At 44.2% G+C, this 18,230-nt stretch overlaps 1 protein-coding gene across 4 annotated transcripts; it reads left to right on the forward strand.

Annotated features, from left to right (window-relative positions):
• Positions 1-1,679: 1,679 nt before the first annotated feature.
• Positions 1,680-16,414, forward strand: LOC148162704 (uncharacterized). 4 transcript variants are annotated; one of them, XM_088017694.1, is made up of 7 exons: positions 1,680-1,960; positions 2,268-2,362; positions 8,870-8,934; positions 9,456-9,502; positions 12,091-12,509; positions 14,612-14,820; positions 15,447-16,414. In XM_088017694.1, the coding sequence occupies exons 1-5, from the start codon at positions 1,860-1,862 to the stop codon at positions 12,149-12,151; spliced, it is 369 nt and encodes a 122-aa protein (XP_087873820.1). In that variant the 5' UTR covers positions 1,680-1,859; the 3' UTR covers positions 12,152-12,509; positions 14,612-14,820; positions 15,447-16,414. The 4 variants fall into 4 exon arrangements, with proteins under 4 accessions (XP_087873820.1, XP_087873821.1, XP_087873819.1 ...); XM_088017695.1 differs by having other exon boundaries at positions 15,621-16,414; XM_088017693.1 differs by having other exon boundaries at positions 14,612-16,414.
• The last annotated feature ends 1,816 nt before the right edge of the window (positions 16,415-18,230 follow it).

Genomic DNA, 18,230 nt, shown 5'->3' on the forward strand with positions numbered 1-18,230 from the left:
CATATTTTTCTCATTTAGTGCTCTGAATATATCATGCCAGTCCTTTCTGGCCTGCCAGGTCTCTGTGGATAGGTCTGCTGCCAATCTAATGTTTCCACCATTGTAGGTTACCGATATCTTGTCCTGAGCTGCTTTCAGGATTTTCTCTTTGTCTCTGAGACTTATAAGTTTTACCATTAGATGTCGGGGTGTTGACCTATTTTTATTGATTTTGAGGGGGGGGTTCTCTGTGCCTCCTGGATTTTGATGCTTGTTTTTTCCCCCAAAATTAGGGAAATTCTCTGCTGTAATTTGCTCCAATATACCTTCTGCCCCTCTGTCTCTCTTTCTTCTTCTTCTGGGATCCCAATTATTCTAATGTTTCATCTTATGGTATCACTTACCTCTCGAATTCTGCCCTCATGACCCAGTAGTTGTTTATCTCTCTTTTTCTCAGCTTCTTTATTCTCCATGATTTGTTCTTCTATATCACTAATTCTCTCTTCTGCCTCATTTGTCCTAGCAGTTAGAGCCTTCATTTTTTATTGCCCCTCATTAATAGCCTTTTTTATTTCGACTTGGTTAGATTTTAGTTCATTTCTCCAGAAAGGGATTCTCTATTATCTTCCATGCTTTTTTCAAGTCCAGCTAGTATCTTTATAATCGTCATTCTGAACTCTAGTTCCGATATCTTACTAATGTCCGTATTGTTTAGGTCCCTGGCAGTCGGTACTGCCTCTTGTTCTTTTATTTGAGGTGAGTTTTTCTGTCTTGTCATTTTGTCCACAGGAAAATAGATAAATGAGAGAACAAAATGCTAACAGGGTAACAATGACCCCAGAAAAATATACAGTAAACAAATCAGAAGAGACCCAAAACCAGGGGGAAAAGAAAGGGAAAGAAAGAAAAAAAGAAAAAAAAAGAATATGATCAAATATGATCAGGCTGATGAATAGATCAGTGCCACACACTAGATTTTGGGTGTATTTTGGTCTGTTATAAGAAGCTGTCTCCCAAAATTTGAAAGAAAGAAAAACTCATATATGTACAAAAATAAGAGTAAGTACAATGAAGGGATAGAATATGACTGTAAAGATGAAAATTATGAAAGATTTTATAAAAGGAATTGATAAGAAGTTGGTTGAAACAAAGAAAGAAGAGAAATTTAAAAAGAACAAATAAAGGGGGGGATGGAGAATGTGATCAGGCAGGAGACTAGAACAAAGTCATACACTAGAGATTTAGGGTATATTTTGGTCTGTTAGAAGAAACTGTATCCCAAAATTTTAAAGAGAGAACAACTTATATATATACCAGAATAAGGTTAACTACAATGAAGGGATAGAATATGACTCTAAAAATGAAAAATAAAAAAGATTTTTAAAAAAGGGATTGATAAGATGTTGGTTGAAAAAGGGAAAAAGAAAAATTCAAAAAAAATAGAAAAAGAAAAAAAAATAAAGAAAATTTTAAAAATTAACTTGGAAAGACTAAAGAATCATGGGGAAAAAGCCATGAATTCTATGTGCAGTATTCCCCTAGCGCTGGAGTTCTCCCGTTCTCCTTGATCGGTAAACTTGGTCTTGGCTTGCTGGCTGTTCTTGTTGATCTTTTGGGGGAGGGGCCTGTGGCCGTGGTTCCCAAATGTCTTTGCCGGAGGCGGAATTGCCCCGCCCTTGTAGGTCCAGGCTAAGTAAGCTGCTCGGGTTTGCTCTCAGGAGCCTTTGTTCCCTGCAAGTTTTCCATTGGGCTTTGGAGGATGAGAGTGAAAATGGTGGCCTCCCAATCTCCGCCCCGGAGGAGCTGAGAACTCGGGGCCCCGCTCCTCAGTGAGCCCCCAGAGAAAAGTAGTCAGTCACTCCCGTCTTCCTGGTCTCCGGATGCACTCCGTGCTCACCCGGCCTATGACTGAGCATTTCTATCTCGGGTGCGCGATCCCGTGTGGAGTCTCCAAAGCCAGCAGATCCCTGCAGGCAGAAAGGTGAGTCTCCTCGGATCTGCTGCTTGTTGGATCCCTGCTGGAGAAGCAGTTGCCGGACTGCACCGCAGATCAGGGTTTAGGGCAACCCTGAGCTGAGAGCCCGCTCAACTCTGTCTCTGCAGCCGGCTTCCCCGCTCCGGTCCCTGGGAGCTCTGCCGCACTCAGGCTCCCCCCATCTTTCTGTGACCCCGAGGGTCCTGAGACCACACTGTCCCGGGAGGATTCCACCCCCTGCTTAGCCACTGCAGCGACGTCCCTCCGCGGAGCCGACTTCTAAAAGGTCCGATTTTGTGCTCCGCGGCTCTAGCACTTGCCAGAAGCGGCCGAAGGAGGCTCCCTCCCCCGCCGTCTATCCTCCCGAATATCGCCTCGGATTCACTGCTCCGCACGTCCTACCTTCCGGTAAGTGGTTGCTTTTCTGTTCAGAGAGTTGCCGCTATTCTTTCCTTCGATCTCCTGTTGAGTTCGTGGGTGTTCAGAATGGTTTGATCCCTATCTAGCCGAATTCCTGGCACCAGATAAAATTTAGGTCTCCTACTCCTCTGCCATCTTGCTCCTCCTCCTCTCAAGTCTCATTTTAAATGTCACTTCACCTGGGAGCTTCCCCTGACCTTAGGTCTGGGTCAGGGGCATGACCCTCCTTTGTTCATTATAATTGCCTGTTTCTATTCTGTATTCTCTGCTAAGACTGTAAGCTTGGTTCATGGAAGGGAAATGAAAGCTCTAGATGTATTTATGCTTATAGATACATGTATGTATACACACACACATATATATACACATATTATATATACACACACATATTATATATATATATACACACACATTGAGCAGGAAAGAGGGGAAATGATTGGTCTCACTTATCATGGTTTAGCGTGCTGTAGTTAAGTTCTTTCAAGCACCGGGTTAAAACAGCCTGGGGTTACTCCATGGTGGGAGCTCATGGTGAGGATGCTGTGGGCAGGAGGGAAGGCCAGAAGCTCTGTGGGCACATGACCCATGCCACCTTTAGAGCAGGACAGAAAAGACCCCAACATGGGCCCCATACTTTAGAGAGTCTTGCATATCAAAAACCCTGACATAGAGAAGCTATTTTTTCTAAATGGCATCTCAAGAAGGTGTTCTGAAAATTTCTTAGCCCCTTCAGTGAGCAGCACGTGGGAGAAGAATGTACAGGGTGAATTGGCCCTCCGTGTCTGTAGAGGCTGGGCTTCGGCATGGTGATATGTACCTGTGAGTGGTGGGGGGCTTAGGCAAGGAGGAGTCTCCCCTGTGATGTGTGTGTCTCAGCAGATGAGGCTTCCCTGGTATCTTTCCTTCTTTGGTCCTCTCTGCTGGGGTCATGCAGTCTGGGAAGATGCTTACAACTACCTAGAAATCTTGTGTCAGAAAAGGGATGCACTGAGGTGGTCACCTGAGTGCTTGACCTGATGAGTCCTGATCCTACGTTCGGACAGGGCCAGTCAGGCCACAGAGCCCTGGCCAGAGACCAGCTTCCACCTTGGCTTAGCAGACCCACACTACCATTCATGCCTACAGGCGGCTGGGGGACATGGAGGGCATGGAGACTGTGCACGGAGAGGCAGGAGTCTTCGGCTTCTTTGCCCTTCGGTCTGTGATCCCTCATCTGCTGCAGGTTGTTGGCTGGGAGTAAGAGCGGAGCCATGGGCATGATCTGATTGATAACGTCTAACTATTTAGACATGGAGTATCTGGGTCTCCAGTTGGATCCTGCCCCATGGCTCTCCAATAATATTTCAGGTTAACCCTGCACACAATCTTGCTTCCTGGTCAAAGACTCCTGTGCTAATTGACTCCTTGGAAGTGGGCATCCTCACTCCCTCTAACTTTCTATTCAAGGAGTGACTCATCTTCCAACATGGGGTTATTGATTTTCCTTTTGCCTGCACTGACCAACCAAACTGCTTGTGTTCAAGGGCCCTCAGACAGAGGACCCACCTGGTTGGCCCATCACTGCTCAGTGTGGAGCCCCTCTGTAGGCAGACCTTTCGTGCGCATGTCCCGAGCCCATCTGCCAGCCAATGAGTGCTTTGGGTGAGGTACCCCTCTGTGAAATACACCTGCGGCCACGATGGCGGGTCAGTTGTCCGCAGAAGCATGGCTGAGAAAACCTCTCTGGTCACTGGCTCTGCAGAGGCTGTGAGTGGAGGCGTCCAGAGCTCCCAGCCCAGTATGTGCTGTTTCCCTCATCCTGCTGAAGGCTGCTCTTGCACTAATTTTTTTAAGTCACGTATGCAATATTTTTCATTTCCACCTAAACCACGCCAGCTAAGGAAAGGTGTAAGAGTCTAAATTAAATCATTCTGAGTCTTCTGCAAAAGAGGAAGGAAAAATAAGAACTCTTCAAACTTCAATACCAGATATAGAGTTTTTCAGATTATTTAGGAAGGTGTGGTCTGCTATTTCTCTGTAAATTTGCTCTGGTATCAGCAATGCCTCATGTGTACGGGAATGACTTCATTTCCTCTACAATGGCCAGTAATAGTCACCATAAAATTAAGACAGTGAGGGGAAAAAAGCCATGTCTATATGTAGACAATAGATTAATTCCTTATCATGACGCAACAGTTTGGGGCACTTTTCGTTACTATTTTTGTAAAATTCATACATAAGGTTAGTTACAGAGCTTCTACAGCCCCCTGGTCAAGCTGGCCCAAATAGGAGGCTGGCCATTTTTCAGTGTGGCAGTTGGGCACACAGACCTAGCCTGCTTCATAAGGTGATGCGGCACCTGAGTGCAGTGCCGGGCTCAAGAGTAAGCCAGGAAGTCAGCCTCAGTCTCTCCTCATGCTTGGCACTGGCTCCCTACTGGCCTTTCCGCTCAGTGGAGGCAGCAGGCCTGGGTGATGGCGCCCTGGGGCCCTTCGGAGTTGTGGTTCCGGACTCCCTTCAGCCAGTATTGCAGAGCGCAGATGTGGAAGGCACGGGCTTCTCCACAGACGACTGTCCCCAAGTCTTTGTCTTATCTTCGGGAAAGAGGAAGAGACAGGTGAGAAAAGATGAAGTCTTGTACACTAGAGAGTTCAAGTTCTCAGAATCAAGAAGAGCTTCAAACAGGGGCTTCTCAGCTCTGGTGATTCACTGGAACCAGTCACCATGTTTAAGATGCCTACCCTCTAGCCCCAGTCTGGAGCTTCTAATGTCAAGGTGAGGGGTGGGGATTGGCATGTGGACGTGTTTTATGATTCTAATAGTAGTGTTCCTCCTGCTCAGGCAGGGTTGAAAACCAGTGACCTGGATGAGAGGTTTACAACGTGCTTTGATTCCCTGCTCCACCAAGGGAGCAAGAGCTCACTAAATGACTTTGGGAAGGGAGAAGCTGGACTGAAGGAGAACCCACGCAGTTGGCCACAGGCTCTCAAGGAAGAGTGCGCAGAAGCAGGGAAGCAGAATCGCTCAGCAAAGTATGCCTGACTTTGGATATTGACTTCCCTGCGAACCCACCGGTGACTCAGGACGGCTCCCGGTGCTCAGGTGCTGAGCAGAGTCAGGTGTCTTTGGGACATCACTATGCAGATGCAATTGCAACCACATTCTTGAAAAAATGCAAAACAAATCAGAATCCTACCCAGCAAAAAAACAAAAACAAACCACTTTTGATACAGGTGACAACATGGGTACGTCTTAAAAACATAGCAAGTGAAAGGAGGCAGTCACAAAAGTTTACATGCTGCATGAATCGTTTCTATGCCTTTCTAGAAAAGACGAAAAAGCACATGACAAAAATCAGATCACTGCTTCCCAGGAACTGAGAGTGGGAGAAAGAGGTTAATGCAGAAGTTCAAAGGAATTTTTTGAGGTAATGGAGATGGTTTATATCTTTTTTTTCCCCACTACACTGTGTTTATTGGAGGTCAGTATGGCCCAGACTTTTGAAGCGATGCTTGGTTGTCGCATGAAGTTTCAAAATGGGGATTTGTGTTGTATGTCACACCAGGAGTGAGGGGTTGAAATACTCTGGATAGAATGGATAGATCCTGTACCCCAGGGAAAAACAAAAATTTTGCTGTGGTAATTAGTGTTTCTAAAGACAAAAATGTTCCAAAGTGGGAGGACTTTATTTTTTCCCCATTGTTTTTATTATAGGAAAAAACATAACACACGATCTACACTTTCAACAAATGTTTTAGGGGTGCAGTACAATTCTGTTAACTGTATCCACATTGTTGTAGGCAGGTCTCTCGAACTTCTTCATCTTGCATGACTGAAACCCACCACTGAACAGCAACTGTATTTCCCCCTGGAAACCACCCTGGTACGTTCTGCTTCTGGGAGTTTGATTATTTTCACTGCCTCATGTAAGTGGAGTCACACGCATTTGTTTTTCTGTGACTGGCTTTTTTCGCATAGCATGCCGGCCTCAAGTTTCATTCATGTTGTTGTGTATGACAGGATCTTCTTTTTAAGGCCAAATACTCTCCCACTGTATGCATATACCACATTTTCTTTGTCTAGTCATTCTCCGCCTCTTGACTCTAGTGAATAATGCTGCCGTGAACATGGAAGCGCAAATATCTCTCCACGATCCTGCTTTCAATTCTTTTGGATAAATATCCAGAATTGGCATTGCAGGATCATGAGGTAGTCCTATTTTTAATTTTTCAAGGAACATCTGTACTGTTTTCCACAGTGGCTCCGTCATTTTATATTCTCACCAATGGTACACCACGCTTCTAACCCTCACATCCTCACCAACACTTATATTGTTTTTTCAAAATAATGATCATCCTAACAGGTGTGATGTGATGTTTTATTGTCGTTTTGATTTGCATTTCACTGGTGATTACTCATTGATGATTAATGAGCATCTTCTCATGTATCTGTTGGTCATCTGTATGTCTTCTTCGGAGAATATTTATTCAAGTTCTTTTCCCATTTTTAAATGGGTTATTAGGTTTCTAAAATTTATTTATTACTGTTGAGTTGTTGGAGTTCATTATGTATACTTTGGATATTCACCCCTTCTCAGACATATGGTTTACAAATATTTTCTCCCATTCTGTATGTTGCCTTGTCACTCTATTAGCTGTTCCCTGTGCTATGCAGAAGTGTGCTAGTTTGATACAATCCTACTTGTCTATTTTTTTTTTTTTTTGCTTTTGTTGCCTGTGTTGTTGGTGTCAGATCCAATAAATCATTGCCAAGACCCATGTTCTGAAGCTTGTCCTCTGAGCTTTCTTACACTTAGGTCTAATCCATTTTGAGTTGGTTTTTGCGTACAGTGCACGGTAACTTTCCAGTTTCCTTCTTTTGTGTGTGGAAACTCAGTTTTCGTATCACTGGAGGCAGTGGATAGAAATCTCCTGTGTTGTGGTCTCTTTCCCCAGTCCCTTCTGGCAACGTTTGCTTCCAATATGCAGGCGTCAATGTTGGGTGCCTATGTACTTACAACTGTTGGGTCTTTGCCATTGTAGGATGTCCTTCTTTGTCTTCTGTGTCAACTTTTTACTTACAGTCTCTTCGTTTCTGAGACAAGTATGGCCACCTCAACTCTCTTTAGGTTGTTGTTTGCCTGGGATATCTTTTTCCATCCTTCACTTTCAGCCTCTGCATGTCCTTAAATCTACAATGAGTCTCTTGTGGACAGTGTGCAGTTGGATCTTGTGTTTTGATCCTTTCGGTCACTCTGTGTCTTTGGTTGGGGAGTTCCATCCACGTTCATTTACAGTAATTATGTAGAGAAGGACACGCCATTGCCTTCTTGGCCATCGCTCTCCTCTGTCCTGTAGCCCTTCGGTCCCTCTCTTGCTGCCTTCCTTGGTGTTTCGTTGATTTTGTGTGTGTGCCTGGCATGTTTTCATCCTGTTCTCATTCTCTTTTGTGTATCTTTGTGGGGTACTTTCTTTGTGATTATCATGGGGCTGACATAAAACATCTTATAGTTGTAACAACTGGCTTCAAGCTGATAATAACTTAATTTCAGCTGCATACATACCACAACTACATTTTTATATCTGCCCCCCACTCTCCGTTATTATGTCACAAATTACATCTTACTGTATTGCATACTCATTAACATATTTTTATAGTTATTTTTACACTTTTGTTTTTAACTTGTCTAACAGCATTAGAAGTGATTTACACACCACTCTTACGGTATTTCAGTATTCTGTGTGTGTCTGTATATTTGCCCTTATGAATGAGCTTTCCATCAAATGCTTTGGTGCTGTTTCTAGCACCCTTCTATTTCAACCTATACACCTCTCAAACATTTCTTCTGATGTGTCTTCTCTGGGATTGGACATGTAAATTCTGAATTAGATGCATCTGCCAGCTTCTTTTTTCAGGAGCTCTCAATCTTTTGCTTCTTTGGGCATCTGTCTGCAGTAATGCAGGAGCTCTTGAGCCAGCCCTTTTTGTTTCTGGCACTGCCAAGGCTTCTAAAGTATTCCAAGTCCCACTGTGTCAGGCGAGACAAACAGTAGTCCTGTGGGCGGCACCCTGAAAAGTCAGAACATTGGACTTAAACTCCACTCTTCTCTTTCTCCCAAGAAGGGAACCTCTGTCCGTTCTACCATGGGTTTTCTGAAGCAACAGCTCAGCAGCAAGGCTCCTATATGTCTATGCCACTGGGTCCTGTCTGTTCTCTGAGACAGGTGAGACAGAAGTCGGTCCCTTGGGAAGCCCCTTGAAAAGCTGGAAGATCAGACACTCCCCAGAGTGAAGCCAGGAGTTGGGGTTTTTCTTCCACTCACTGCACTGAGCCAGAGGGAGGCAGTATGGTGAGCGAGTGCTCCAAACCATACCCTTTGTTCTCAGCGGCCCTCCAACTCATGCCATTTCCCGTCAGCACCTAGAGTAGAACAAGACAGAAACCAGTTCCTTGGGCAGCTCCCTGAAAAGCCTGAACACTGGATATAATATCCAGTCTTCTCTTTTTCTCCCTAGAGAGAAGCTGGGAGCTGGGAATTTTCTCCTTACCCACGGTCCTGATCCAGGGGGAGCTGCTAATGGTGAGTCCATGCCATGAATTTTGCTACTGGCTCTGGTCAGGCTAATTTTGTACTCACCTGGGATGCAGGAGCCATTTAACTGGTTTTTGGATTTCTCACAAACAGAATGGTTCCATGTATTATTGAATCAGTGTCTTTAGATGGGAAAGGATCCCATTGTGCCATCTTGCTGACATTACCACACAGACGGTTTATATCCTCATTGTGGTGGTGGTTTGTATACGTTTGCCCAACTCACCAGAATATACATCTAACTGTATGTACATTATATATCAACAAAGCTGACTAAAAATAAATTCATAAAAAATTAATGTAATAAAAATTTTTTTAAACCCACAGTATGGCCTAAACTGCTCCTAGATACTTGCCTTCAGTACTCAACAGTTTATATATCTACCATTAAATTCCACTTAGAAATAGCATTGCATGGATAAAATTTTCTGATATATGGGCTATGCTTACTTTTACTGTTTATTTCTTTCTCTTCTCAAGATTGATTCCAGCCAGACTCTATTTTTCAGGACAGTGAGGAAGTCATCATGCAGAGATTGCCATTTCTAAATAAAAAGTAAGTTGCATCCTACATATATCACTGCATCCTTGGTGCCTGAACAAATGTCTGATATGTAGTAGAAACTTGTTAACATTTCTCCGAATAAATGAGTAAAATTTCCTTCTTGGACAGTCCACTGTCAAAATAGTGAAGAAAACTCAGCCTTCGAGTCAGAACCTGTTTTTGAACCTTGACTTTGCCGGTTAGGAGCTGTATGGTCTTAGTCTGAGCTTGTTACTCCCACCTGTAGAAAGGGGTAAGAATAATCCAGCACACGTGAGGTGAGCTCCCCACAAGCTGGACAAATGAGAGCTTTCCATTTTCGGAGTGTCGTTACCCAAACAAGAATTCTCATTGGTTCTTTTCACCCAATAATCTTAATTGGCTGATTATGCATAATTTGTGTCCATTCCAATCAACATTCAAGACACTTGAAATGCTGACTAGACTGGTTTGTTTTGAAACTTTACGCTTCTCTCCCCAATCTGATTACATGGCTCATTTCTGTTGCTCATGGTTGATAGAGCCTAGCAGTGCCCAACATGAACTAGACTTTCAATAAATGTTGGCTTCTTTAATTGCATGTTTATAACCATTGTCATGCTCTCAAAGCTCTCTCCTTGGCCAACTGGGAGCTCAAGAATCACATGAGAGCAGAGCCTGGGTGGAGGGAGTCTCATCTGCTCGTACCTTACTCTGTCCACTCTCCTCTACAAGGCTGAGGCCCGCAGTCCTGCGTTCTCTTTCCTCTTGCCTCTCTAGTTCTCGTATCTCTTGGAGGTAGCTTCTGGTCCCAGCCTATGCTGTGCAATCTTGACTTCCTCATCCGTGTTTTCCCAGCGCCATTTGTTGAAGGGGCTGTCTTTTCTCATTGTATATTCTTTCCTGCTTTGTCGGAGATTAATTGACCATATAATTGTGGGTTTATTTCCATGTTTCTGTTCTATTCCATTGACTCATGTGTCTGTTTTGTGCCAGTACCATACTGTTTTATTTACTACCGCTTTGTAATATAACGTGAAATCTGGGATTGTGATGTCTCCAGTTTTGTTTTTCTTTTTCAAGACTGCTTTGGCTATCTCAGGCCTTTTTTGGTTCCAAATAAATTTTTAGAATTGTTTGTTCCAGCTCTGAAAAATGCTGTTGGTATCGTGATAGGGATTGCATTAAATCTGTAGATTGCTTTGGGAAGTATGTTGGGTCATTTTAATCTTAGCCATTCTGGTAACTTAGAGTGGTGGTATTTGACTGTGATTTTATTTATTTATTTAAAAGATTTTATTTATTTGAGAGAGAGAGCACACAAGCAAGGGGAGCGGCAGAGGGAGAGGGAGAAGCAGACCCCACTGAGCAGGGAGCCTGATGTGGGACTTGCTCCCAGGACCCTGAGATCATGACCTGAGCTGAAGGCAGACGCTTAACCAACTGAGCCACCCAAGTGCCCCTTCACTGTGATTTTAATGTGCATTTCCCAATTATATGTTTTCATATGTGTATTGACCATTTAAGTAGTCTCTATTTTGTGAAGTGTCCTAGTTTTTTGCCTATCTTTTTAAAAATTGAATTATCTATCATTGTCTTATTGACCAGTAGTTTTTGTTTTTTTTAAAGATTTTATTTATTTATTCATGAGAGACAGAGGGGGAGAGAGAGAGAGAGAGAGAGAGAGAGAGAGAGAATCAGAGGGAGAAGCAGTCTCCCAAGGAGCAGGGAGCCTGATGCGGGACTCGATCCCAGGACCCTGGGATCATGACCTGAGCCGAAGGCAGACACTTAACCATCTGAGCCACCCAGGCGCCCCGACCAGTAGTTTTTTTAATATACTCTGTATATGAATTCTTTGTCATATATATAGTATATAAATATATATGCATATATTTATATATTATATTAAAAACATATAGAGCGATTAATAAACAACACAGGAAGTCTAAAAGCCAAAAGAGAAAGGATGACAGATACCCTCATACACACAAAATTTTTGGTGTTCAGAATGATGAAAGAAACTAAGACACCATATTATATAACAGACACCATATATGTGTATATATATATACACACACATATATGATATGTACAATATATAATATTGTATCACATCTATATATAATTTACTATATATATATAAATATACTATATGTATAATTGAACCAGCCAAATCCATTCCTGAGTTCAGAGAAATGAAATGAATAATATGATCACCCATACACATTTATAAGAATGTTCATACCAACTTTATTCCCAATATCCCCAAACTGGAAATAATGAAATATCGAGTGGTTAGAAAAATGGTGGCATTTTCATAACATGGGATACCACACAAAGAGTACATTTCAGCTGGATTCAACAACATGAGGGAAGGAATTCAGACACAAGATAGTATATATTAGGATTCTATTTATATAAAGTTCAGGAACTGGCAAAACAAATATTTACTGATAGTCATCAGATAGTAGTTACAGTTGGAGGGAGGGAGGGAGTAGTTCTATTTGGAGCCCGGGGAGCTGGACATACTGTCTCCTGATGTGGGTGGTGGGTAGAAGTTACCTGCGCTGTGTCCGAAGATTTGCACTCTTCAGCACATATGTCACCGTCTCTTGCAGCTCGGCCCTGGAATGGAAGGAGTTTTGTCTGTTGTGTTTACTGTCCGGAATGGAGCTGTGACATCGCAGGTTCTCCATGTTGAAGGAACGCGAACTGGCTCAGTTTTCACAGGGAAATAGCGGCCTCTGGTAGCCACAAACCAGATTTTGGTGTTAGATCTACTTTCCTTCAAACATGTTGCTCATTAACTGAATTCTGCTTAGAAAGGATTAGCCTGCAGAAGGAGCCCACTTCAGGATGCTCGTGTGGAGGAAAACCACGGTGGCCTGGTTGTGACTGGCAGCTGCACAGCTGTGTGGCATGTCCCAGAGTTCCGGGAACACTGCGGCTGGTTCTCAGAGACCCGTCTAGACGGCAGCGAGGAGCTCAGTCATGTGTTCGAGGAACCCGGAGACACTCTGGTCTGCATTCAAAACAGGTATTTTAACAAGAGTCTAGGAATTAATCTATAACGAGAATGAAAGTTAAGAAGAGTCAAGTATACGGGAGAACTTGCTGTAGGACAAAGGTAGCATTTTAATTCTTTTTTTTTAAAAGATTTTATTTATTTATTTGAGAGAGAGAATGAGAGAGAGAGAGCACATGAGAGGAGGGAGGGTCAGAGGGAGAAGCAGACTCCCCGCTGAGCGGGGAGCCCGATGCGGGACCTGATCCCGGAACTCCAGGATCGTGATCTAAGCCGAAGGCAGTCGCTTAACCAACTGAGCCACCCAGGCGCCCAGCATTTTAATTCTATTGGGGACTTGATGGTGAATTTGAGAAGCAGTTCTGGGACAGCTGGCCATGAGAAGAAAAATGCTAGCTTCCTATTCACACTACATATAGATTAAATTTGGGATCGATTAAAGACCCATGTGTAAGAAAGAAAAGTTGAAAGATGTGAGAAGATAATTTATGAGACTATACCGATCACTTTAAGAGTATGGGAGACACGCTTAACCAATGTAGGAAATCTATAAGCCAAAAGAGAAAGATGGGCAGATATTATTACATAGGAAAATTTTTTTCAAATGTTTGGAATGTTAAAAGACACCATAAACTGAGCCAAAATGACAACCTGGAGAAAATATTTGCTGTGAATATAATAGATAAAGAGTCATTTCCTTTGTAAATATAAAAGAGCTGTTACAGATTTGTAAGACGAAAGAAAGTAACTCAATAAAAGAAAGGAAATATGAAAACTAAAGATATGAACAGGAAATGCAGAGGAAAGCATGTATCTACAGATGTCTAGTAGCCATCAAAATGCAAGTCAAAACAATAAGAAGATGTCATTATCTTATTGATCACATGGGCAAAAATGAATTCACGTTGTCATTTCTTTCATTGTTTAGGGTTTTTTTTTGGACATTCCATCCTTAAATGCTTTTCAGAGGGTAAAGGGAAACTTAATATTTCCCTTAGAAGGTGGGGGACTTTTGGTTGAGAAGGTCACATGCGTAGCGTAAGTTGGAAGCCGGACCAAGCCAAGGAAGGCGGGACTGGAGCCTCGCCCCATGCCCAGCTCTTGAGGAGCCAGCTCCCAAAACAGGCCCCAGAACCCATGCACATTCTCACCTCCCAACATTTTCTGGGAACAAAACCTTAAAGGGATACTCTTCTCTACCTTTGTGAAGAAAAAGACAAAACCTGTGCCTCAGGCAAAGAGAGGACAGCCTGTCCTTTCAATGTCCTGTCAGAGCACCGTGTGACTGGCCCGCCCAAGGCTTATCCAGTCATGTAGGAGAATGCACTTTTGTTTGGCTTGTTGCTCACTATTGATTACAAGTCTAGACTTAGTGAACCCACATGTTAATTGATAATTTTTGCCTATCAGCAATATCAGTGATTTCTGTCTGGTAGAAAAGATAACCCCAGTGGTTGTGGTTTTACTGTCTTATAGGTATTACCCAGGTTTGTAGCTGGCCTAAACTTACTCTAGCATTCCTCTTTCAGATGCCTGTGCACACTTCATTTCTCAAATAGGTTTCGGACTAGTTTCACCATCCTGCTCATTCTCTCATCAGTTAATTGAATAGATCTTTTATGAGTCACGGTTTTAACTTTTTTGAAAACTATACTTAGATATTCTTTCTTAATGTTACCCAGTGTTTAAAGCCCAGCTGGATGCTCATTTTTTCTAGAGAACTCTAACGGCCCCAGACAATCTCTACCTGCTCTGAATGACCATAACGACCACGTTTTCCAGCCGGGAGCCCTAAGGTTTCTTGAAAGTGCTGGGAGGCGGGGAAAGGGAGAAGCTGAGAAGTGGGAGGGACGTTGTTGGTGATGGTTGTGCCTGTTGGCCCCACTGCCCTGTTTTAGGGACTGTTTTTTTTGTACCCAAGGAAGCGTGTTAGGCTTTGCAGGCTGTGTGGTCTTTGTCCCAATTACTCAGTTCTGCCTGGCAGCGAGAAATCGACCGTCGACAAGATATAACCAAATGAATGTGGGTGTGCTCCAGTAAGTCTTTCTTTATAAACACTGAAATTCGAATTTCATATAATGTTCACATTTTCTTATTTATTTTTTTTCTTTCAGTTTTTTGGCCATTTTAAAATGGAAAAACATTCTTAGCCTAGGCTGTACGGGAGCAGCACACAGACTCACTCACAGCCTGCCGGCCCCCGGCCTCCTAGAGCATTGAAGGATCCTGCGATTCTTCCATCGATCATCTGTGGTCTATACTATTGTTATTATGTTGTTTGGTCCAGGTCTCATGTCCTTAACCAGGTCGTACATATGTGAGGGTACGTATCTCATACTTCTTTGGAAACCTCCTAAGGACCACGTTCATTGTTTGCAGCACAAGCACGATGAATGTTCAGCAGGAGAAAGAGGTTTGCCAGGCATGAGCCTGGCCTGAGGAAAGTCTGGGTAGGACTGGCTGCTCCTTAGAGTGGGTGGGAGGGTTAGGAAGCAGCAAACTGGACAGCACCCTCGAGAAATCCTTGAAAGACACCCAGGGAATGGAGTTGGATGCCTTGTAGCACTTTCACTAAGATGGAGAGTAACCAGGAGGCAGATGCCCCTTTTCCCATCACAGTGAAGCCACCAGAAAAAGCCAGCTCCAAGCTCCTTGGGGGCCTGCAATGCCCTTCTGTCTCTAAGGATCAGGCGCTGATGAGGGAAGCTTTCTCCAGGCTGGTCCTTTGACAAGGACACACCTTCCCACGATCTGACATATAGTCTCTAACTGATTGCTCATTTCCAAAAAAGTCTTCCTCACTTTCCATCCTCTCTCCTTCCCAACACGCACACGCACAGGCTTGGGCAGGCCTCCATGGCGGGGCCAGAGCTCATCTTCATATTTACTGTGCCTCGAAAGTAGCTGGGACATCACTGGGACTCAGTAACTTTTCCTTTTCTTTTTTAGGAATGGCGCTTTTAAACAGCACCTCCTTTAGTGCAGCCATTCAGAGGTGTCTGAAACACCTGATTTTCATGTGGTTTTATCTTTGTGGCCAGGGAGCGTGAAGGGACAGGAAGGAGAGGAGACTAGACTTGGATTTTCACGTGAAACCTCATAGGTGCCCCCTTTAAACTCCAGGGTGGTGAGCACCATTGCTGGACCCGACCCTGGAGGCTCCCATTGAAGAGGTCTGGGGGAGGAGCCAAAATCGTGCATGTCCAGCAAATTCCTGGGACAGGCTGCCACTGCTGGTGTGGGACCAAACTTTGGGAGCCAGGATCCAGTGTTCCAGAAGATTAGTTCCATGGCTCCCCTACACCACTAGCACCTTTGGGAACTCATCTCTTGACTTGGTGGCCTCCAGCCTTATCATCAACCTTCCCTCTCCAATCCCAGACCTCCAATCTCCATCCCAGCCCACATCACCACTGTCCTCTGGCCAGGACAAAGGAGGATTAAAGCAGCAAAACAGGATCTATCAACTCAGCAAAAAAGAATCTGAGATTGTTTCACATTGAAGTACAAAAAAGTGACAAAAACTTTGGTTTACATGAAGGAATTAGCCTTAAAGAGGGAGTATAATTTTTGAGCTAATAGAGTGATCCTCCAAGAGGAATTTGGGGTTTCATCTAGGTGGAAAAGCTTTTCCCCCCAGGAAATAATACTGGCCACACCCACCGTCAGAGATACTTCCATCTACGGGGGGTGTTTACTTCCCCGCCTGGGTCACAGGGCGGAGGAGGGGGGCAGCCAGATCCTGGAGATGTCTGTATCGTACTTTCCATGACAAGGAAATCTGCCAGAAAGGCATTTCTGAGCACCGGGTGTTACACGCAACTAATGAATTGTTGAACACGACGTCGAAAACTGATGATGTACTATATGTTGGCTAACTGAACATAATAATAAATAAATAAATAAATAAAATTCAACCCTGTTTTGCCCCGGCTTAAATCCTCCACGTCCAACTAGTGCCCTCGGGATTGAATTGGAACTGCAGCAATCCAGGCCCGTGCTTCCCTCCCCAGTCCCAGGTCAGGAGATATCCTCCCCTACCAACACATGCGCACGCACATTCACACGCATGCACACATGCCTATACACGCACGCTCCCACGCACGCACACAAATGTGCACACACATGCACACATGCATGCACACACACCTCTCCTCCAACCGTTCTTTTGGGCTTTGCATATTCTCTTCCCCCTTCACCTTCCTCACCCCCTGCTTTCCTTCTGGATTCTCACAGGGGTTAAGACTACCCTTACACTTCCTCTGGGAAGACTTTCCTGACCCAGAGGAAAGAATATATCTGTCCCTCACTGGCTCCAAAACTACGCAATGACTGCTTGATCCATGTAGGGCCCCCAGGGGCAGCTACCCCAGGACACATCTTTCTCAGTTGATTGCAAAGATCTGTTTACTCCTTTTCTCCCATTACACTGTGAGCTCCTTGAGAGCAAGAACTGTGTCCCTAGAACCCAAAACATACTTAGCACCCAGTTACTAAATACTTATGGAATTAATGGGAAAGAATATTATCTTTTTAGAAAAACAATATACATTGGAATTTCTAAATAAAATTTTTATTGTCGAAAATTTGGAAAATACAACAATTTACCAAGAAGGAAGTTAAAATCATTTGTAATTCCCTGATTCTGAGGTAGCCCCTTTTAGTTTTTGCATTAATTTTTGAGAACGGGGATACTCTGTAAAAAGGAGAATGTAGGAGCTTTCTGACAACAATGACTCTTGCATAGAGAATGGACTTAAAAGACCAATTAGATGAGGGTTCAAGCTCTGGGCATAAAATGACAAGTGTACGGACGGGGTTACGAGAGAAAGAAGCCATGAGATTCACGGGATAAGTAGGAGGCGCGGTGGCAGGACCTGGAAATGGATTCGAGGTGGCAGGGAGTGGGAAGCCGAGCAGAGGGACACTGTCTGCTGACCTAAAGGTTAATAACTGTTAAGTAAATGGAATATTTTGAGATTGGATGAATGGAGATGTCGTGCACTCATGGATTCCTTCATCAGCTATTCCTCTGGCACCTGTTCTGCTCCAGGCACTCATGGGGAGTGGATAGGACCGCGGCCACTGTAGAGTCCGAGCGGCCATGGCGCAGAAGCCGCCTGGCCCATCCTTGGGTCAGCTGCGCCGGAACCTCTGGACTGTGCAGCACAGCAACTGTCCTCAGCGAAGTCGAGAAGGCAGCGCGAGAGCAGACGTCCTGCCCACAGGACAACGCTTGTGGACTCTGCAGTAGACTCAGTCGTCGATCAGTAGGGAACAGAGGAGCATAGCGTGCTCGCAACCACAGCACTTTTTCCCCTGCAACTCGTGTAATTGCCCCCCTTTCTCTCCCTCACAGAAACCCCTTGCTTTCATCCTGCAGTGGGACACCACTGGGTGTCCATCGGAGTGCAGCCACATCAGGTGAGCACCGCAGCTCGCCGCTGCCCGTCCTCTAGCTTCGGCTCGGCGGCCACCACGTGGTCCTGCCAGAGGTAACTGGCAGATTTCCGCTGGGAGAGCAATCGAGGAAAGTTAAAAAGTCCTTTACAGAATTTTCCAAAAGCAGATAATTCCTTTAATTCCAAACACAGGCGTATATGTTCAGGGCTGCCACACAAGTTGTGAGCCAGTGTCTTTTTGGCCGGTGAAGAAAGAAGACAGTTGCTTCAGACAGAGGTATAAAATCCCCCCATGTTATGCAATGGCTAGTTTTTGGTTGGTGCCAGATGT

The sequence above is a fragment of the Eumetopias jubatus genome, unplaced genomic scaffold (genome assembly GCF_037043125.1).
Source record: "Eumetopias jubatus isolate StellerSeaLion01/CBP00866 unplaced genomic scaffold, mEumJub1_p1.0 scaffold_13, whole genome shotgun sequence".
Taxonomy (NCBI): domain Eukaryota; kingdom Metazoa; phylum Chordata; class Mammalia; order Carnivora; family Otariidae; genus Eumetopias; species Eumetopias jubatus.